The 23,227-nt window shown below is 47.1% G+C and overlaps 1 protein-coding gene across 1 annotated transcript in view; it reads right to left on the bottom strand.

Moving 5' to 3' along the window:
- Positions 1 to 23,227, bottom strand: part of LOC133353864 (collagen alpha-6(IV) chain-like) — a 177,198-nt gene that overhangs the window by 76,967 nt on the left and 77,004 nt on the right. Inside the window, exons 5-6 of the mRNA XM_061570339.1 lie at positions 1,492 to 1,626; positions 1,177 to 1,221 (exon numbers count right to left, since the gene is read on the bottom strand). Of these exons, the coding sequence (XP_061426323.1) occupies positions 1,177 to 1,221; positions 1,492 to 1,626 (180 nt within the window). The remainder of the gene's footprint in view (positions 1 to 1,176; positions 1,222 to 1,491; positions 1,627 to 23,227) is intronic.

The following is a 23,227-nucleotide window of genomic DNA, read 5'->3' as shown; positions in this document are numbered from 1 at the left end:
ATGTTCTAAATAATGATTTTTTGTGTCGTGAAAAGTGATACAGGTAGTGTATAATTTTTACGTTAGGAGTAGAGTTGAAATGACTGTCCGAGACACATGCCTACTGTTTCGTATCAAATTAATGGGAAAATCCATTTCCGATTTTACGAAATGTAGTCTTTTGAAGGATGTGCATCCCTTTCGTAAATCGAGGGATACCTGTATCGTGGAAAATCGACAAACGTGTCACGTTAGTTATGGCAGAAATATGCGGATATTTATTGCAGCTGTTTTTTTTACATCTCTTTGGTTATTTTAGCTCAACTGTAAAACATTCTATTTAGAATGATGCAAACTGCATTTCAGCAGGGGGTGCATGGTCTGTGTCTGCGCTTTGTTGATCAGAAACACGAAGCTCAAACACTTTCAGGTCCCTAAGGGGTTCCTCAGAGTCACACGGGCGGCGGAGAAATTCCCACTCGGCACTCTACGCAAGACAACCTTCTTTGATGACAAACTCTACATTACAATCCTCACATTGCCATCCATCACTCTTCAATTTTTTTTTTTAAAGCAGCATTCCTCCCTACCACGGGCCCCCGAGGGTGCGCGACGGTTGCGTAAAAAAAATTCGGGGTTGAGGTTCGACGGAGGGGCCTTTCATCTGTCCCCTCCTTTGTCGAAGCTCCTGGAATGGGGAGCGCTCTCAAAAGCCCTCCCGTAACTCTGCAGCGGCGAGAACCTCGCATCGGGTGAGGCCTCGTCAGTGGCCGGGCACGGCGTCAAACCCAGCTGCCGCGTCCGTCGGTAGCGTGCCGATTGCACCGTGGCGTTCGCGGATAGCGAATCCTTCGGCTCGCCCTCCAAAGAGCCGCCCCCCTCCCCCCCACCGCACAGCACACCGCAAGCGGTGGCCAAAATTTGCGCCTGGCTTTTGAAACCCATATTTCTTTCATTTTATGTGATATCGACATGTTGATTTAATCGTATTGCTTATGATTTGCTCGGCCGACCAACTACCGCGAGCATGCTTTGTGCATCGTGTGCTGGTCAGCCAGCCATACAAATGAGACGAATAGATTTTGGCGGAAGCCTTTAACGACGCCGATCCCCTTCCCAGCATTTTACAGCATCGTCATTACGATGATGGTGCAATTGCAGTTGTTTTCGGTTACAGAACATGTGGCCTCCACTCACCGGAACACCATTATTACCAGGGAAGCCTGGAACGCCAATGGGGCCCTGTGAAGGAAGAAAACATTGTGATTGAAACATCTTACAGGTCGAAAGGTCACCAGTATTATCCACCCAAAATAATGTCTTATTACTCGACCCAGCAACGTTTGCGTTTGCCCAGCACACAAGTGCTTACCACCCTGCAAAGCATTTAGGAATGAACAATCAATGAATGTAGTAATGATTAATTATAAATAAAATTACAGAAATAAAGAAAAGCATAAGAGATATATGCGTGTGTACCCTCACGCGATCAAGAAGACCTGGCCAACTCACTTTTTCTCCCTTCTCCCCGGCAAAACCTGGGGTCCCTTCATCTCCTTTCCTTCCCGCAGCGCCTGCTACGCCCTCGGGGCCTGGAAAGCCTGGAACTCCTTTTGGTCCCTGAGGGCCGATGGATCCTGGATGTCCCTGCAGGCAGGCAACGACAGAGCACGCACGATTTGCAACGCAATCCCGTGTCGGGTCAAGTCAGCGACGCCTTCAAAAAGCTTTCTCCGCGCGCTGCTTTGCTGCGGGCATCTCCAGCAAGTCGAAGCGATGCCCGCAGCAGCGCGTGGCGAGAGCTCGAGAGAAGATGGAACGCTTCAGAGGTGGCCCAGCCCAGAAGATACACACTTCTCGGATTACAAGCGGCTGCCAAGATCTGTGTGTGACCGACGGTGGCTCTCCTACGTGAACGAGCAATGGGCCAGCGCCAGTGTTGGGAGTTACTCGGTCCGTAAGAAAGGCCTCGTCCCTTCGTCTCACTCTACGCTACTTCTCGCTCTCTGCGTTCACAATCCCAGAAAAAAAGGTGTCAGTTTTGTTGCCAGATGAAATGGTAAAAAAACAATTATCATATTTTTTACTGGCAAATGAGGTTCCAATGGTGAATCCCAGATGTATCTCTCTGTTTCCCCTTCCTCTCTGTGCTCAATCACGGTCCCGTTCCTTCTCGCTCTTAGCCCCTTCTGCACTGGAATGGACTCCCCATCTAGTCTCGCTCGCCTGCCCTTCCTCGTCTACCCCTCCTCCGTGTCATCACCGATACCTCCCCGTCTCCACGGTCATCCTCCATCGACTCGTTCATCTCGTCACCTTCAACCTCCGTTTGCTGTCACGCATCATCGTCGTCCTCATATTTACAACATTCACCGCGCCATTCCATCTCGTCCCATGCCACGCGGTATGTTTTTGTATCATCGTTAATTCACTGTTATAGCGCTTTGGCTATAAGCGTAATGAAGTTAAGTTACCGGTCACACTGAACCGAGCGTTAACAACTCCATTCGGTTTTTTGTTGTTGTTGTAACGTTGGCGATGAATGCAGCGACCTCCAGTGGCTGGAGAGGTTCACGTCAAGCTATTGCGGATACAATGCAGATCGATCCATTTATAGACAGCCCACTGATTTGAAATGGGCCTCTCTTCTCAGCAGGTGACAGAATATTGCGTGAAAGCGATGGGCGCAGGTCTTACAGGGGAGAGCGTTAGACGATTTAATATTGGTGGAGACGTGACGAGGCGTTGGATTATTTTCTATACAACTTCTTGCTGTCACTTCAGCGGGGTATCTACAAGCGAATCACCATAATTATCTATAGTTTTCAAGTTTCAAGTTTCATTTATTAAGGATAGCCCTGTGAGCCATGCGGCTCTTAAGTCGGGTGCAACCGCAACAAACAAAAGATGAATACAGAACATCCCAAAGCGACGACGCGCAGCAGAAACATCCTGGCATAAACGTACCGATTAAAAAAATCCTTCATCTTATCCGAATCTTTATTTGAGAATGGAGGAAATCCGGTGAGCTGTGAAGCTTTTTTCTCTCAGATGTTCAGCCTGGGCGAGTTACGCTCAGATGGGCCCCAATCACTGAACACGCCTTAAATGTCTTCTTGGTTCTTTTGGTAAAGTCACGTAGAAGGGAAATAATAAAATAATAAAAATAAAACATTATAAAATAATTCTCACGACGTTTCGGCCACAACGCAAGCAGCCGTCCTCAGGTGAAGAACAGGTCTGTTGGAAAGACAGACCTGTTCATTCAGACGCTGTCTTTCCGACAGACCTGTTCTTCACCTGAGGACGGCTGCTTGCGTTGTGGCCGAAACGGCGTGAGAATTATTTTATTATGTTAAATTTTTATTATTTTATTATTTCCCTTCTACGTGACTTTACCGAAAGAACCAAGAAGATGAATCCCTGCAGTCACGAAAGCTTTAAAACGCCTTAAATGGTGGAACAGAAAAACCACCACCACCACCACCAACTCTCTCTCTCTCGTGTGTGCCCGTAGCAGACCTGGGACATTGGCATTTTAAAATCCTTTATATTAAGTTCACTTGCTTGCTGCTTGCGCGCTTACGACAGTGCAAATATTTCGGTCGTTTTTTAACCCACTTCCCGTGATCCAATCGAGCTGACATTTTGCACACAGACTCGTTGTTGCGTAACAATTTATTTTCGTGAATTTTTTTTCTCCTAAATTTGACACTTTTTAGGAAAAAATAAATTATTATATTTAATTACCAATTGCTTAATGGTGGCAGGAAATCATCTGACCCATAGGTGGCAGCCATCTCAAGCCAGAGCACGAGAGGACTCTAGCCGCCCGTTTCAAAGACCAATGTGGGCTGGGTTGTGGCCCATTGCACACGCATATAAAGGATTTATAGTGAAAAACTTATTTTTTACGGGTTAATTTTTTACCTCGTGAACAAACTGCCATCATGATCACGCACGCCAGACTCGGAATCACCGAAATGCGCCAGTCTCCCAGACGCGGCAGCAGAGGGCGACAGAAGCACGCGGAATGAATCCGCTCCCCACCCTCCCTCGCAGCTCATCTCAGCTCAATTGTCAGCCCAAAAAAAAGGGGGTGGGGGGGGGGTAACGTACCGACGCGTTTTGCCCCCCCCCCCCCCCCCCCACTTTGCAATTCGAATTCCCGCGAGCTCGGGGTGACCTCTGCGGGTTTAAATGTCCGTAGAAAGGGAACGAGCGAACGAAGCCACCGGCTAAGCGCAGAGGGGTTCTCCCCTTGCAATCGACCGTCTCAAGCGGTGCCGTAGCTGAGCGGCAACCGATGGGGAGGGATGGCAGCAGCAGGTCATTCGAACGCCCTTTTGTTTTTTCTTCTTCGCACCAGCTTGTGAACAGGCGTTTGGAATGTCGACGAGGAAAATAAAGGGGGGGCGGTGGAGGGAGGTGGGGGGCCTTGAGTCGGGGTGCATGTACAAAACTCGGTGCTCTCACGACATGGATAAAACCTGCCAAACCGGGTCGCCCTGTTTGACAGGAGTCGCTCCTCTCGAGGGATCAGCGGCGAATCGGAGTCCTCTTTTTCAATGTTTCATCGTGACTGCAACTTTGCGATCTGCGTTATGGAGCCAGACACACTTTTTTGTTTTTATCTCGTGGCGATCAGGCCACGGATGCAACTTGGGATTTCAAAGCGAAACCTCGAATAATTATTATCGTTGCCACGCGCTATAAACCAGTGCGCTGTCTTCTTTCCGTAGACCCAGTGTCCTGCGAGAGGGCATTTGCAGTGACAAACTTTCAACGCGTCGTCCATGCATTTGCCTTGTATGCGCATTTACGAAAATACATTTAGCGTATGTAGTCAGAAAAGCATTGACAAATCTGAAGACTCTGTTTTTCTCTCTCTCAGGAGGGTTCTTGTGCATTTGGATGTTTTAGAAAAATTCGCCGCATTTTTTTTCCTCCAAGAAGTGTACTTACTCTTTGGTTCAAATCAAGTTTGAAGTGTACTCAGTCAAAAAAAAAATCCGAGGAGCGTTTTTGTTACGTCTCAAGAGATGCCTTTTGGAGACTGCCCTGCATTGGTCTGTTTGACCAAATTCATTTCCGAGGAGTGGTTTTTTTTTAACGTGAAGGATGAAAAACACGTGAGTAGCCGGAGAAAACCAACACCGAAACAGGTTTGAAGCAGGCGGGTTCACAATCCCACTTGCTGTACTGCCATCTGATGGCCACCCCACAGGCAAGTGCCTCTTTCACAAATTCTCTACGTGATCGTGATTTGCCAACCCCTCGCTGGGTCACACGCGTGTGGCCGCCACTCCCAGCTTTGTTCTCCAGCGTTTGTGAACGATTAGTGAGTTCCTGGTGGTCGTGGAATCAAGCCCCTCTACCGAGGGAGCGCCGTAACAATAGCTTCTGCTTGCACAAAACAGGAAACTTAGTACTGTGTTCAGAAGTCACCTTTCATGGCCATGAGACCCCGAATGAATCACGTCTTCCCCTGACCTACAGGATCACCTAAGTCTCGTTATCAAGCCAACGGTGTTTTTAAAAAAAAATATATGACCTCGGAACAGCCCTACAACCGTTCCGAGGCATGAAGATACCCAAATGAACACTCAAATCGTTATTTTTTCCGCCCTGTATGGAATCCTCAATTAGATGAATGACCATGATTCAGGGTCAGTCACGGTTCGCTTTAAGACATTTAAAAAACATATCTTGCATGGATCGTTTTGGTTTTTTCCGTGTGTCTCGTTTGCTCTGGCCCTGTTATTTCTGCCTCATTCCTTATCCCGGGAGGTAGTCACAACAGTAGCACACGGAGTGTATCATAACTCACAACCATCGCTGCAAGCATCATTCTGAGCGAAGGAATATATTTGAACCGATTCAATACACTCATTACATTTTACGCGTAGCCTTTCACCACCAAAATTATGATTCATAATTAGTTAAATTTGGGTTAGATTGTGTCGGAATAATAAAATTACAGGAATGGAATTGGCACGCTCTGTTTACGTTACAACCCTTACTAGTTGGTTGTGTCGGGTGGTGGCGGGTTTTAACGACACAATTATATCTTTACGCGATCTAACCCAAAAGAATCTCTATTATACAAGAATGGACATTACACCGATGTGGTGTTAGAAGCCAGGATCTTTTGGGTGGTGGGGAAGATGGTGCAACGTTTTGTTTGAACGCACGCTCGCCGATTGTCACTACGCTGCGGCTCTTTCTGTCCGACTCGTGTACAATGGCGATAATTGTGTTAGCAGGTTAGTGTAGCAGCAGCGGCAGCAGCATCAGCAGCAAGTACGAGCGTGCTGTGGGGGTCACAGAGACCGACGCACACCTGCCACTGGAATGAAGCCCGGTTCAAGGGCTGTATTCTGGCAATTCCAAGGCATGTCACCGCACGTAAGGCACAGCGCGCACAATACGTTCCTGCAATTTCACCAAGGTGTACGTTGTCACGTCAGGCTGTTTAAGTCATGCACTTTAAGCAATTTGAAGGGGGGGGAAATAAATAAAAAATAAAGAAGCCACCGCAAGGACAAGGCGCTACGTAACGGTAAAGTTACGAGTTTCTCGCGAGAGCGAAATTAAAAAAATGCAGGCTGAGCAAAATTGGTGTTTATTGTCGCAGCTGTTTATACACCATAACCAGGCCACTATGCGCTGCCCGGTTATGTAATCTCGGAACCACCTGGTTCCGTTCCGGCAGTGGAATTCCTCGGAGATTTGGGTTTGATCGAACCGGCGTTTTTTTTCCGCAAGCTGGGTTTTCCAAGGGTTAGTGGTTTGGAGGCAAACAAACGGACGAAGCATCACCCATCATTCACTCGATCCATCATTCACTTTATCTATCATTCACTTAATCGATCATTCACTTTATCCATCATTCACTTAATCGATCATTCACTATTATCCATCATTCATGTTATCTATCATTCACATTATCCATCAGTCACTTCCCTGGCGCAGAAATGGGTGGTAAATTGACCAATGCCCCCATCGTGCCCGTACATTTCGTCAATGCCCCCAACGATCCCGTGCACGAGAGGCTGGATGGCCAGCGCCATGCCCAGCCGCCTTCATCTTACGAGCGGCGAATGTTCACACACCACACCAGGTGCTCATTTGAGGCTGAGTCGACCTAGGGGGGGTATATGTCCAGGACCGGTTCAGATAATCGTCACTGGTGTTTGGCCGTGAACGGGAATCGATCTCGGGTCAGCGGGTTCACAGCGCAGCGTGCAAACCACTGCGCCACCGATCCCCGCACGCACGCATGCACGCACGCACGCGAGCGCAAAGAGACATTCCAGATGTTTCCCAGGGTGGGGAGGATGCAGTGAAGTGCTTTCATACAAGGGGCAGGATCTCAGATCGAGGTTCAGTGACGTCCGATAAACGCCCCGACATTTTCAGCGCATAGACACGTGCGCGCCCATTCACCGCACGCAAAGCGAAACAAATGTTTTGGTTGAGAGGAGACACCTTAAAAAAACACAATTCATCACCAAACGAGACGCGACTGGCTCTAGCTTATAAACAATTTCTCGGCGTCTTTCGTTCCGGAATTAAGGAGTTGAGAAAAAAAGTTGACGGAAACGTTTTGCCATTGGCGCGTAAAAGCGGCACGGATGTTTGCCGGAGGGCCCATTAAGGACGGTGCTGTGTGTGAACAAAAAAATAAGAAAAATCTGTCGCATCCAGACAGCTTAATTCCAAAGTGTCATTGTTGTTCTTCGCTCCAGCTGTCAACGAGCGAGGCCTGGCTGCACACGCGCCGTGACCATGCCGAGTGACGGCCGCCTTTTACCGTCAGGATTTGCAAAACTCTGTCCTGTGAGTCGCAGGTACAACGCGAGCGCATCCGGTGTTGCCGTTGTGGAACGTGAGCTGTAACGGGGGAAATAATGCGTGTTTTACGTCGTTGTTTCTCTGGTAGAGCGAACGAGATCATCGGTCATAGGCGGAGGGCAAGAGGAGGAAGGCCTTGGGCATGGACATTCACAGGGCCAGGGAGCTGGCAGCAGTTTGTTGTCTTTCCCCGACACCTCCGATGAGCACGGTTGGCTACGTACGGTGGGAAAGAAGTGCAACATACATACGCATAGCAGGGTGGCCGAAGGTATATAATGAATAGCAAACGTGCAATCGGTTCCGTAGCTGCACATCCTTTATTTATCAAAGCTGACTTGTCTGATGATCCTCAGCGGATGTGCCACACCCCTGCAGGGTGAGCTTGCTTGTTTCAATGTATGTTTGGGCACAATTCCACAGCCAGGCCTTGTACTACAACTGCTCATTAGGTTTTTGCGGTTGTGCTGTCTCACTCTGCGATGAGTTTCCGGGTCGTACCGCCCACGTGTTGTCCGACGGTTTCGCTCCGCGTGCTCGGGAGCTTCCTCAGGAACGGAATGAAGAAGTAGCTCGCAGAAGGGCGTTTGCGAAACGTCGGACCCGAAAACGAGCACGAATACGTAGCTACGGGGACGCTTTCACGTTTCTGTCTCTCACCGGTCCAACTACCATTGAACCCCCCCCACCCCGCCCCTTCTCCCCACAAACCGCCCCTCCGTCACCCCCCACGGCCAAGCGTTTGACAGGAAGAATTCGACCTGAGAGTCACCGTATCATCCGACCCCCGCCGCCTACGCCACAGCCACCAACTCAGCAACCGGTTCCCCTCGAGCGAGTCGTACACCCCGCTCTTCTCGATGTGCATTGTTCATTCCCCACACCCCCCCCCCCCCCGTGGAAAACTTCAAAAGAATGCATTTCTCTTGGGTGTTGCGGCAGAACGCTACCTTTAGAAGGAGCGTCGGGTTTATTTTCCCTCCCTTTTGTTTGTCGGTTATTACGATTGTTTTACCCGGGGAAAGCGTCGCAGACTCCCAGGACACTTTTTGTTTTTGCCGGAGGGTCCTTGCCGGGTTTTCACCATTGTGGTGATTGCTCGGCCTTTCTCGACCGAGTCATTTGCGCGTCTTCGGCAGCCAAGGAATGGAGAGCGTCCGGGAGGGCGTCTACCCCCGGGGAGGTGAAGCTATTGAAGGAGCCAGGTGGATCGGTGCCTCGTGGTGGGATTCTGGGAGGTGGCGGAGGCTCGAGGAGGCCTTCATCCAGCAGTGGATGGACCACGGCTGACGGCGGTGATGGTTATAGCCTGGACAGCTGAGAGCTTGATGAGACACTCATTCTGGGAGCCCACGTTTGTTTGATTATTTATGGCGTTCCCTTTGCATTGAACGTCTTTCGCTTGCGGTTTTTCTTGGAACATAACATCGCCCACTGGATATGCGCTTCACAAATGTAAATTATTATCATCATCATCACCTGTGCAAACTGGATAGTAAGCAGCCAGGGCTTTCTTGGAATGGGAGTTCCAAATTTGCCACGCGGTTCACAAGTAACAACGTTTGCACTGCAGCTCGTACTTTAGCCATCGACTCTCTTCCCCCCTCCCCCCCCCAAAAAAACTTTCATTTTACACCGAACGACGCCTACCATGTCATTGGATCGCGAGCCGTGACGAATCCGCAGTGGGTGGTAGCGTCGGTGGTGAGATGAGCTCGCGAGAGGTAGCAACGGTTTTGAAGAGGCCTTCAACCAGCAGTGGATCAATCATGGCTGACACCAATGAAGAATTAACTCGTGAAATGCCCCTCACAGTCACGATCAGCACAGAAAAGGCAAACTTCCGCTGGACTGAATAATGCATGAAGTTGCCGCTTCAGTGAATATATAAAATAACTGGTTCGTTAAAAACAACAGGTGTTTAAAAAAACCCATCATTCAGAGAAATGGATGTTTCAGTTAAGTGGCTGTCAGGATACAGAAATAATGAGCAGTCAGGAATTTCATATTTCCACTTCAAGTCATCATCATCATCAACCGTGATCGATCCACAAGTGGATGAAAGTCTCCCTGAAACCATTCCTTATAGTTTTGTGATTTTTATTGAAGTCCGCCAGCGTCTCAGCCTTCCGACGACACTCCCAGCACAAGGTGTTTCACCACGCACCCTCTCGACCAGTTTCAACCTTCTGGGTCTCATCGTACCTGTCAATCAGGCCCGAAGGCCAACAGGACAGACGAGAAAGGTGACACGTGTTCTTCTTTTGAAGTGGATAAATGGAATTCCTGTCTGTGCTAATGTATCCATTAGCCACAAACCTCTACCACGGTGCGCACAGCAATTGCTTCCACAACTCGAGTCTACAAGCCAGGAGGTAGCACAGCGGCGGCGGTGGTTGAAGAGACACAATTTAACTCGACCGACTCGTCAAAGTCCTCCGAGTATCGTCGTTGCAGGCCTCCAGCGAGCATTGGTCCTGGGGTTGTCGACATCCCTCGCTCTCATTTAATACCACCCCCATCCCCTCCTGGTCCAACCGTGGGCTGGCTTCACGAAGGCTGTGGCAAAAGAGCAGTGGGATGTCACTTTCTCTGCATAACAGTCCTCGTCCAGGCTCGAGGAGGACACCCCGTCATCCCCGCGCGGTGAGATTACAGGGCGGTTGCTTCGTCGATGAAGAGGTCCGCTCACCTCAACTCCCCGCCCCTCCCCCCATCTATCCCCGCCCGCCCCCCCTCTGCATTTCTTCGTGTAATTTCAAGGTTCTGCCGTTGCATCCGCAAACGCGTCCATTTGTTACGGCTAAAGTTGACAACTTGTGTCGCACGATCGCAAAATGCCGCGGGGAGCGGGCGCGCCGTTCACATCAAAGCCGTCGGGATTTCAAGACCGCAACGCGGCGCTGTTATTATCCACCTGTTTTAAAGCCGGGGTTCTTGTAAACAGATTTACAGCGATTGAAAACCACGCGGTTCACCACGAAGGCCGTGATGGTTAATAAAACACGGCACCTGCTTTGCAAAGTCCCTAAATCTGGAGCGGTTTTCAGAGGGGGAGGTGGTGGAGGGTGCACGCGCGCGTTTCATTCGGTGCCACGCTCGCTTGCACGGGACAACTCGTTCCAGATGATCACAGCCAGAGCCCCCCCACCCGCTCTATTCAAGATTGCCTTCGCATCCAGATGCGTACGGAGGGGCGATTTATTTATTTATTTAATCGTTTTATATTGTACATTTATATTTTAATAACATATTTATTTATATTTTACATTTATATTTAATATTTATTTTTTAATAATATATATATTTATATAGATATTTATGTTATATTAATAATGTTCATACATATTTTATATTTACATATTTTATACTTATATAGTTATTTATTTTATATTCATAATATTTATAAATATTTTATATTTACATCTTTTATATATATTTTTTCATTATTATTTTATATTTCTCCGCCATTACTGCTATTCCACAAATAAGGGAGGGCGAAAAGAACTCTGGTTGTTCGTATCAGAATTCATTTTTTTTTATGCGAATCATTTCACAGTTTCAAAGCTGGCATCGTTTTCTTTTCTCGCAGCAGCAGCAGCAGCCACTTACTGCCGATCTGATTTATGTTTTTTGTTTACAACACTACAGTGGCATCCTCGTCACAATTGCGATTGGAAGGAAATACATCACGGGTGGCTTGCTTTAATCAAAAACATAATCACACGTGTACTAGTACAGCACCCTTTGATCAATCCACTGGTGGATGGGGCCCTCCCAAGAAGGAGGCATACGTCTCGTTGGGGGGGGGGGGGGTTATTTGACCGCGGCTTCCCTGCCGCTAGTCAATGTAAGTTGTTGAAGAGATGTCTTTCGCTTTAACACTATACATTTTGTTGATTAAATTCATTTAGAGTGCACTTCACCAACCCACAATGACCAGCATGGTAAAGTAAGGCCAAAAAAACCAGCTCCCAAGACCTGCACAGCTGTGCATTAGCAATAGGCTTTGTTAAAAGACATTTAGAAGAACTATCATCGTCTTCTTCTTCCAAGTGTGGTCCCACTAGTCGGGGATCTCTTTCCAATCCCTATCCCTCCACAATCTTCTAGCCATCGCCACCTCCACAGTTTTTACTTTGGAAAGACGTATACACTCATTCAGTGCAATTACATTTCCCAAAGATTTTCAATTGGACAAAGGGCACCTATATTCTTGGTTCTTTCAGTAAAGTGTTGCAGTCGAAACGTCGTGAGAATTTTTACTGTTTGATATTTATATTATTTTATTATTTCCCTTCTACGTGACTCTACCGAAAGAACCAAGAATATGAATCCCTGCAGTCACGAAAGCTTTAAATCAAAAGGGCACTTAGTTGGACGTAACGACGCGAATTAGAAACCCATTCAACGGCGCCGCTCTTTTGCGAGGGCCTTGAAACGCCTTGGTGCACTTCAATCGTCGCCGTCCCAGGATTTGAGACATCCGAGAAATGTTTGCGAATGGTGCGAGATCGGGGTTGCGCATCAAGCAGAGGAGACAAAACAACCATCTGGCAGAGGAAATTGTAAATGTTTGCATCTTGTGCGGATTCTTTCACGAATTCCATTCTCAGTGAGGCCCGTAGAGACAAGGCCAGTTTCGAAAGACATTAGATTTTTTTTCTTTGAGCCGTTCTCTCACGAGGCATATTCATGCAACTCGAACGTAAATGTTTCCCACGTTTTCCGAATCTTGAGAAAGCTTTGCCTCGGAACTTCATGGGTCACTGAGCAATCGGTGAGACTGAAATTCAAGTTCAAACTCGGATTGAGATTCTTTTCGGTGAGGAGCAACCCTTGCCCTTTTGCCCTTTGACCTGGTGAAACATAAACCAATGTCAAGGAATAAAAAAGGAAGGAATCTATGATAAAAGCCCGGCCTTTCGCTTGTCCCTTTGTCCATCAACTCAATTATAAGAGCCTTTCAGAAGGCCTGAATCAAAAAGTTATAGAAAGTTGACCACCCCCCCAGATGCGGGGGTAGAAAGGTGATCCAACAGGGTTAAAAAAGTTGTCGACCCCCCGAAATGTTTTCCTCTCTCTCCCAATGTTATTTTTTTCTTTTGTAGGAATATATACCTACACACCCTACACACAATAGAGTCAGTATTTTCTGCCTACACACCCTACATACAACAAAGCACTAGGCAGTCGATACTACTAGCTCTATAGTAGATACTACTAGCTCTATAGTAGATACTACTAACTCTATAGTAGATACTACTAACTCTATAGTAGATACTACTGACTATTGTGGAGTCAATAGTATCTACTACACACCCTACATACAATAGGGGCGGTAGTCATTAGATACTACTAACTCTATAGTAGATACTACTGACTATTGTGGAGTCAGTAGTATCCACTACACACCCTACATACAATAGGGGCGGTAGTCAGTAGATACTATTAACTCTATACTAGATACTACTGACTATTGCGGAGTCAGTAGTATCTACCAGAGGTGTGGACTCGAGTCATGTGACTTGGACTCGAGTCAGACTCGAGTCATGAATTTGATGACTTCAGACTCGACTTGGACTTGCATAACAATGACTTTGTCCCACCTCTGAGGTGTGGACTCGAGTCATGTGACTTGGACTCGAGTCAGACTCGAGTCATGAATTTGATGACTTCAGACTCGACTTGGACTTGCATAACAATGACTTTGTCCCACCTCTGGTATCTACTACACACCCTACATACAATAGGGGTGGTAGTCAGTAGATACTACTAACTCTATAGTAGATACTACTGACTATTGTGGAGTCAGTAGTATCTGCCTACACACCCTACATACAATAGGGGCGGTAGTCAGTAGATACTACTAACTCTATAGTAGATACTACTGACTATTGTGGAGTCAGTAGTATATGTACACATGGGGGGGGGGGGGGGGGAGAAGAGGACATCAGTGGGGGCAATGGACGAGGCGCAAAGCAGAGGTCGCAAACGGGTTTTGATTCCTTACCCGTACCTGTACCCGGCCGCACCAGGGTCGCAAATGGGTACCCGTACCCGTACCCGGCCGGGTACGGATAGCTGGGTATCGGGTAGGGTACGGGTATCGGGTACCCGGTTACGACCTCTGGCGCAAAGTGGCAAGAAGCCCCGTGCAGCAGTTAGAATAATGCTGCCATAGGCCGTCGAAATTCTAGTGAGACAAAAAATGTAACGTACTCTTCCATCAACTACAAGTTTGATAAATCATTGACAGGAACTCATCACCTGTTCACAGCCCTGAGTTGGTGGTGGAAGTTCCAAATTCTCACTGCGGGGATGAGTCCATCCATAGGACCAGCCCTGGGGACTTCCCACTATTATCTACACCTCAGGGATGAAGGGCAGTTAACTCCAGACCGCGACTAAAAACTCGTCACCTTCCGATTGTTGAGTCGAGCGCGCTAACCGCCGTGCCACACACCCTGATCAATGGACTAGACCGACACTAAAGAACGGGCCGCTGATAAGAGATTAAAGAGCCAGTGGCCCCCACGTGCGGCTATTGTGAGCCGTAAGGACACGGTAAAAGGGAAAAAAAGGGCCAACAAAAAAAGCCCTCACTTTCAAATTGCAGAGCACCAGCAGGACAACGAGATGTACAAGCCCTGACAAAGTGACAACGGTAACAAAATCAACAAGCACGCACGCACGCACAGGTGGACATCTGTTCTTTTGGTTGTTGTTGTTCCAAGTCAAAGGTTAATGTCCCTTCAGGGTTAAGCTGGAACACATCCGACCATTAGAGGATAAAAAAGTGCCCAGCTTGGGGGTGGTGGTGTTGTTATTATCCGTGAGTTTTATGGTGTGGTGAATCCATTGATAGCAGCAATTACTGCAATGAACACTTGTGCAATTTTTTGCGAGTGCAGAACAAGCTTAGATTTATTGCCATTTTCACTGGTTTAACAACAATAACTGTTCCCTTATTCACGATGTTTATTCTGATTGCGCGATCGGTGTAATATCACGAGACAGAGTGTCCGTTTTGAACTCGCGTTGAAAGAGTGCGCAAACCTGCGTCAATATTTTTCTATTTTTTATGTTTCCCCGTGTTAGAGAAATGGGCTGTGGTAGAAGACATCCATTTTTGTCCACAACTCTGTGCTGCTGCATTTTCCCACGTGACTTACTAGCCAGACACGTTTGGAGCCTCAGCGTCAAACCGATATATATATTAAAAATGTCCACTTGAACTACTCAAAAAAATCCAATGCTGGCAAATTAAATTAACCAAATTTAATACCAGGCCTTTTTGTGCGTTCGTCGGTCACAGGACAGAGTCAATCAGCTCACTGCACTCGAGATCTCGGTTTCATTATGCGAGGACAAAGTCCCCCCTTACGAACCCAGGCCCTCAGCGGTTGACGGGTCGGTGTTCCGACCCCCTGAGCCTCGAGCCACCTCTGCCAACTTTCCAGATTGAGTCCACGTTCCCTTAATTACCAAGTCACTGACAGTACCATCTCAAGGCATTGGCTCTCAGCAGGACACTTCAAGAGTTGAGTCAACACACGTTATTTTTCTGCTTGCGAAGTGTTGCCCATTTCGTACAGCCAGGGTCCGTGTACTCCCTCTACAAACAATGGCTCTCGATGGCAATTCAACGTCCGTCATTGTCAGACCTCTGACTCGTGGTCTCAGGCTACTGATTCTGCCACAGAAATTCCCGCGAGTTAAATCAGCCCTTCCGCACAATTCCAACAAGCCCGCGATTAGCGAGCGAATGCGTTTCGCGGCAAGGACCACCTTTGAACCGCCCACGAGTTTATTTTGGGCTATTGTCCAAAGTCCACCAGACAGTGATGGGAACAGCTGGGATTATGATCTAAGAAAACAATTCGGTGTCGGTGCGGGACGACCAGGCGGCTGGAAAACAATGCAACAACTCGACAACTGCGACGGGGATATCAGAGGGCTTTTGGCGTGTGGATCTAGAATTAGAGCACGCTGATGGGTTTTTTCAATTTGCCTAATACACCGTGCGATGTGTGCTGACATTTCGTAAGCTGTCTGGTCTGCATATGGCCACATTTTTTTGTTCAGTGTTCATCAATGCCACAAGGTCACATACCTTTCCAAATATGGTTTTGTATTTAAAAAAGGGAAAAAGAAGAGAAAACCCGAAACACGCAAGCTTCTTTCAAAAGACGAATTGTTAATTTCAGCAAAACAGAAATCCTCCAAGATATTAAAAGCGCGAGTTTCTGGAAATGTTACAGATTGACTTTTCACTTGTAATTTTTCTACACTCTAGCTAAGTGTACTAGGTGACTACCAACAACGTCAAACCATATCGACCAATAAAATGCACTTAACATAATAAGCGTACCGAATATACAGTCAATGCTATTTTAATGTATATCTGGAAATGGCCTGGTGGCTAAGAATTCAGAGCAATGAGCCATCACTGCTGAAATTCTAGGCTGGGTTTGAATTTTTTTTTTAACACTTGTACTATAAACCGGGTTTTAGAGCAGAGCAGGCTGATGATGAGCACTGGTATTTCAACAACGACTGCACTCAAACATATTTTACCTAAATTATATATCTACGTAAATCTGAGAATACATTTTTTTATCAGTTTGCCGATTATTTATCAATAATGTGTGTTTACCAAGGAAAGCCTCGCTGAGCCTCAAGACTTTTTCAAGAGGGTCCTGCTAAGCTTTTGGCAAGTGAGCGATGTTGCAGCTGCCACGTAATCCAAATTGAGAAACTTGCGCTCCATGTTTCACAATCGAGATGTTTTGCGATCACACCAGTGACACTGTATGTGTTTTCTGAGCTATGGGAGGATACACTGAAGGAACCCCATACAGAACAGGGGGAGAACATACAAACATACAAACTCCACGTACAAAAGTTCCCGAGTCGGGAATCGAACCCAGGCCCTTCTTGCTGTGAGGCCCAAATGTTACTAGTGCGCCAATCCCTACCACCTCAGGTGACCTCTGAAGTCCTGGAGAGTTCTGTTTTCGCCAATGTTAGGAACCCACGTGGATTATTCGGTGCTAAACTTTACAACATGTTCAGTTCAACTCTTCGTGCATTTCAGCGACGCTGTAAACACGGATCCATTACATTAGACGTTGACGTTTCATTTACGACTCCTGCGGGATAGAGGAGAAAAAACAACTTAAAAGGGGCCGCATTAATTGTCGGATGAGGAAAAAACCACCCCCAATAACAAAATCCACATTGTCCCGTTGCTACTGCAATACAGATTTAATTCATATGGACAGCTGTGGCTTGAGCGTGTGCCCGACGTTGACAAATTATAGCACAGGGCGCGAGGTTGGGTTTCCCTCCATTTGCCACATGAAGGCCACTTTACAAGGCTAGTACGTGTGGTTGCCAACTGACCTGGTTTTCCCAGCACATCCCCCTTCATTTCCCAGCTGTGCTGGAAAATTTAGAAAATTATGAGTCCAGGTGTTTGTCAAGTTGCATAATAACCCAACACTCTCGACGTTTAAAGGTAGTTCTCCCTCTCCGCTGGTGCTTTACTTGAGATATTCTCATTCTCCCCATGGTATGCTCTGGGGTTTTCATTGCTTCAGAGGTGGCAACCTTAGCTTGCACGCAACAATTAGTATGGCCAATTACCATATACCCCCTTCTCACCAGCGTTGCAGCCAGCCCTGTTAGCGTGCAAGAATGGCGACCCCTAATCAAGACCACTGCCCCCCCCCCTCCCCATGACTAAGCCCACATTAGAAAGAGATCACGTGTCCACGTGAGTAACGCATGAGTTTCACGTTGCATATCAGTATGTTTTAGAATAAATTAATAAAGACATTTGCTATTTGTGCCATTCTCAGAGCACAAAAGGCCGTCACGCACCAACGTTCCCCCGCGCATGCACACATAAAACACTTCTCCTGAACACTATCCATGCCACAGCCTGTGTCCCCTCTCCCCCCTATCTGAAAGACACTCGTGTTCCCCCCGCGGGTTGAAAAACCGTTGGTCTTACGGAAGATCAATTGCGTCGGAACCCAAGCGTAATTGTGAGGGCAAAACAAGTGAGGCCTTTGAACAAGGCCCAATGTGGTGCTGGTTGCGGTGGTCGTGGCTGTTGTGGCGGCACACACAAAGGGCCCTCAGCTGTGACGGGAGTAGCAATTGTTATTGTTTTTTTTACTATTTAAGCAATTTTTTTATTTTACCAGGTAGAGCCCACTGGAGCTTTACACCGCTTTTTCAGAAGCAAACTGGCGACTACAAATGATAGCTCAACGAAATGGCTTCTCACGTGGAAATTTATAGCATCCAAATACTCTAAATGCACGTTGATTCTAAACCTGGAGGGGAATAATACCTGGTGGATCCGGAGAAAAATCCGCGCGACCAGGGGGAGAACATGCAAACTCCATGTATACAGCAGCAGGCGTCAGGGGTCGGGATCGAACCCACGCACCCTGCATACCAGGCGAGGTGAGTTAACGTCGCCTTGCCACCGCGGCGCAGCCAGGGACAGCCGGACCACGAGCCGTTCTCGACGGCAACGCGGCTGGTAGAGGCCAGGAATCCAGAAAACAAGGGGTCGGAAACCGCATTTACAGCGGCGCGCGAGCATGCGGAAAAAAACACTAAATTGAAAAAGAAAGAACATTGATAAGAAAAATCACGAGCTCATCGTAAACTCCGCTCATAGCGGAAAGGGCCCGAAATTCAGAGAAGAGCCACTGCCTTAAATGTCAGCCTATTGTACAACAGGATAAAAAGTGCACAATAAGTCTCCTTTCATACATCCATCCTTTCATATTTTATGGAAGAGCCTATTTTATAGTTTCATGTTTTAAGGCGACGTTAGGGGCCCCGACGATGGTGAATTTGAAAAGAGACTGCCTCGTTGAATACGTGCTCAGTTTTCCACCGACCTTGAAAACAGTCAAAATATTAAAAGCTCTTAAGGTTGTGAAAAGAATTAAGCCTTTACTTTGCCGAGGACGTATCTTATTTTTACTGCCAACTTAATCATATGCAAAGGTAATATACACACACCATGAATATGTCTAAACAGACAGTAAGCATGTCTGTTTGTAGACATAACATTGATATGTGCAATGTTTAATAATGCCCTTTTTGTGACCACAAAAGCTTTCACCGTGTCCGAAGACTCTTTGTTACGGAACGTTTGGCTAATATTATTGACCGGTGTCTCGCTTCATGAGATGGGATTCCAGAATGCGCAGAGGAAACCCTCACGCACGTGGTCATACCACTCAAAGCTCCGTGCACATGGATTCAGGAATCTATTGCTCTGCTGACATCTCCAGGCCACCACGCCGCCCAAGCCTTGAGTCTCGCATCCAGGTGTTAACCAGGCTCAATGTTGAACTTCTTTTGCGCCGTACATAGCCAAGCGTGCTAAATCGGAGGTGCGGATATATCCAGCTTTTGAGATCAAACGAGACCGGTCGTAGGCCAAAACATATCTTCGCTCATCTCACTTATTTATTTGTTAGTGCTGCCCCTAGTCCATGAGAACATCATCTTATTTATTTCCCTTGGTCGAAGCGGGCGTCCGACATGTGGAAAGCATTGCGCGTCGCTCGAAACTCGCGGCCTGTACTTCAAATCGCAAACGACTCCCGGTCGCTCCGTCTCCCGAGACTGAGAACCAACACACGGCGATATATCAAAACTCTTTTGACGGCGCCACATGTTCTCACAACGATCTACGAGAAAAATCCGAATTCGTCCTCATGAGAAATCTCCCAATGGGGAGGGGGGGGGGGCATTAGACGTAAGCACCCCCCTCCCACACATCCCCGGTCTGCGATCCTATTTCAGAATGTTCATGAATTTGTCGTGACGAATATAAGCTCTGCTTAGCAATTTCGGAAATTGACGCGTTCAAATGGCAAACGTGCGCTGTCCCGCGTTCTTTAAAGCGGGTAAAAAAATTATAATGCTAATAATTATTACTTACAGGTCTTTGTTAATCCACTGCTGAATGAACAAGGCCTCCCCACAGCGTGTTGGTCACGGAGCCTGTTTGGTCATACTCTGGTCAGTGGGGTTGGTGGAAGGGGGGGGGGTGCCCAGGAATGGTGTGGTTATCAGTGGCCACTGATGTTAGCCGTGACGGGGGACGACACTCATGGTGCCGAGTGTATAATGCAACGAGCTAAACACTGTGCCTCGCTGCTACCCACCTACAAGCAGGTACACATTTAAAAATTTGGCGTCGCCTTCAGTAAAATTTAAACGAAAATTTTAATTCGGTTTACATACACGACGTAGTATGCGCCTGTACTAATGGACATCATGTTTACCTTCATACTTTTATACGAAAGTAGATTATACCATGGCTGAGTGAGTGATGGATTTGAAATATGATATTTGGTACAGATATGCTTGCAACTGGAAACATTAATAAAGAAATGTGGCGAATTTAGCCTGTATGTTGACTGGTTTTTATTAATGAGACCGGGTTAGCCTAAAGTTGTACATCTCTTCAATTCTCGTGATATAGAGGGTTAAACATGTACATTGCCCATTATGAGTAAACCCAGTAATTTACCTCACAGCAGAAGTTGACTAAAGGCTTACGATGAAGCTTCGTTGAAATTGACAACTACCATCTAAGCGTCGGTCGTCACCGTTAAACAAAAAAAGACACGAACGCACTCTAATCCACAAATCAGTCGGTCAGTCTGAGCTAAAAAGTAATTTTTCAACGGCGACCCCAATTAAAAGTTTCACCGATGTAATAATGCGTTGCATCGTGGGATCTTGAGATGTGACCATGGCTGATGATGATGATGGAGGACCTATATAATTCCGATGGTTTTACCTACACAGAAAATCTAATTCGAGCGCTGCACAAACAATGATGCAGGTCTACGTTACAGACAGCAGAGAGCAGGGCAGCAAAGTCCATTGTCGTACTGCACTTCTACACTCCCACGTCCATGCTCCCCACCAGCGCGGTGAAGTAATGTCAAATAACCGATGCGACCGGCGTGGCGCTGAAGTGCCGTCATCCGGCGGTGGATTGACAAAGGGCTCCGATAGCAAAGTCCGCTATGTGCGGTGCGAAGGAAGTTGAACATGTGTACGTACATGAACGAGAAGGGACAACAGTAGTGACGGCAATACCCCGGTTAACGTCGGGGATGCGTTCCTGAAAGGTGCGACGACGAATATCGAAACGGCGCAAATCAACGAAATGTTTCCACGAGAGATAAACAAAGACAACGGAATGTGCGGTGACGCTGCGTTCATGCTCATCATCATCATCCCAGACGTACCAACAATGTCACATTACGTTACTAAAATTACTGTCTTCAATGCTCGTGTACGGCTGTAAACTGTAACACGAATAATACAAGGCACAAAAAATATACGGTACACTATTACAAATTTTTTTTAAACAAAAAATACTGTGCGCAAATATATATTGCGCTCTACAGTGCAGTCCATCTCTTTACGCGCGACAAAAAGTGAAGTCACGTGACTTTACCGAAAGAACCAAGAAGGTGTTGATAAAGTGGACGACGAATCTGCGAAATGACGTGAAAGGGGGAGACATCAAATCGGGGGTGTTGCTGTACCAAACAGGTTTTGAAGTGAGCGAGAGGACGCGCATTGCTGAGACATGGCCATAAAGAAGGCTGTCTCTGATGTAGGCCAATCAGTTTCAAAGACAATGCAATATATTATCAGAGCATGTTTTGTTTGCATGTTCATGCAGACTTGATTCCTTGCGAAAAAGGTTTCTATTTGGTGTTTGAAAATCTTTACACCTCCTGTTTCATTGCCAGTATGGGTAAACACGTCTTCTTATTTCTCATTCGTAAGTGCAGTTGCTAACGCGAGTGACGACTGATGCCCGAGCATTTCGCGACCACAACTTCGCCAACCCGCACTGACCGACCGGAGCGGCGAAATATTCTCAAACAACGTCCCGTGACCCCGCACGGGGCAGGCACGGGGCGGCCCTCGTCCGGCAGTCAATTTGACGGCAAAAGGTGGAATACACGTAGGCTTTCGCGACCAATATTATTCATAATCAACGTTTTTGGGTTTAGATCGCGTTATTTATAAATTGTAAATGTTGTGGTTTCACGCTTCAACACACCGGTGGGCTAAAGCAGTGAACTATTTGTCTTTTGTCAACGTGACACTTTTTAACTGATTGGCCGTGTCGGGTGGTGGAGGGTTACGACACATTTATAAATAACGCGATCTAAACCCAAAAACGTTGATTATGAAAAGGTGGAATCCCGATTTCGTGAGCGCGCACGCGAAGTGTCAGCGGTGGACGCAACGTGTTGACGCTTCGCGCATGTACGGAAACAATTCCAGCGGCAAGTGCCATGAGATCCCTTAAAAAGGAGCGCGCACCGATGCAACAGCTGGACGTTGGCTTGGACCGCACACCGTCCCGCGCAAACGTTTACAGATGACTGCAAACACTCCCGCATGTCTTGACTACAGTCCATACAAATCACTGTTTGAAAAAGGAACGCATTACTTTACCCAAATACGATCAATCAGGCCACCCATGTTTGGTCTGGCTTTAATCAGCTCGTGCAAGTCCGGAGATAGTCTTTCACGTAATCTGCCCATTGTGTGATTTTGGACCTGCATACCTTGAGCAGCCTGATTGAATTTTGTTATAAGAATTTACGTTTATTTATTTACTTGTTCTTATTCCCACCCCCCCTGCCCCCGCTACCTGCTGTGTATTAATTTCCTTACATTGTGCTATAAAATCTTGTGAAGAATTGAGATGACTCAATGTGTTTTTCCTAAATAGGTTTCACAGTAAAGTTTCAAATTTCACATTTTTTTGAGCAGAAGTAACATTTAGACTTTTTAAAAATGTAACTCTCTGCTGATTTGAGAATAGAGACGACAGCCACGAGCCTGTGATGGAAATTCTTCATTCCTATGGCGAGGGTGGGTGGGGTTCAAGCATATCCACCGAGCAACCCCTGTTGCGTTGTGCCACTCACTTTCATTAACCCTGGAAGGACGATGGGTTTCGTCAAACCGCAGGCCAGGAATCGAACTCGAAAACCTTTCAATCGAGGGCAGCTCGGCTCCACCGCTGAACCACCTGGCTGGTGTCTCTCAGCCGGGCCCACCGTCGCCACCGCCGCCGCCCTGCCGACTCTATCTCGCCGCACAGGTGTAGATTTCACCGTGTTTTGATGGCGATAGCGACCACTTTCCAGATGTTACATCTCTCGCGAGCAGAGCCCCCTTTCACGGGGTACGAATCTTACTCGACAGCGTTACGCAAAGCAGCTTCACAACATCAAACGTCTTTCATAAAAGAGTCGGCTATGATCAGACGATTGCATTTTTTTTTTCCCCGTACAATTCT

This window comes from Lethenteron reissneri, chromosome 45, assembly GCF_015708825.2.
Source record: "Lethenteron reissneri isolate LAM-NWPU_2019-01 chromosome 45, ASM1570882v1, whole genome shotgun sequence".
NCBI lineage: Eukaryota > Metazoa > Chordata > Hyperoartia > Petromyzontiformes > Petromyzontidae > Lethenteron > Lethenteron reissneri.
The sequence above is the reverse complement of the archived record's forward strand: the minus strand, read 5'-3'. Positions and strand labels throughout refer to the sequence as shown.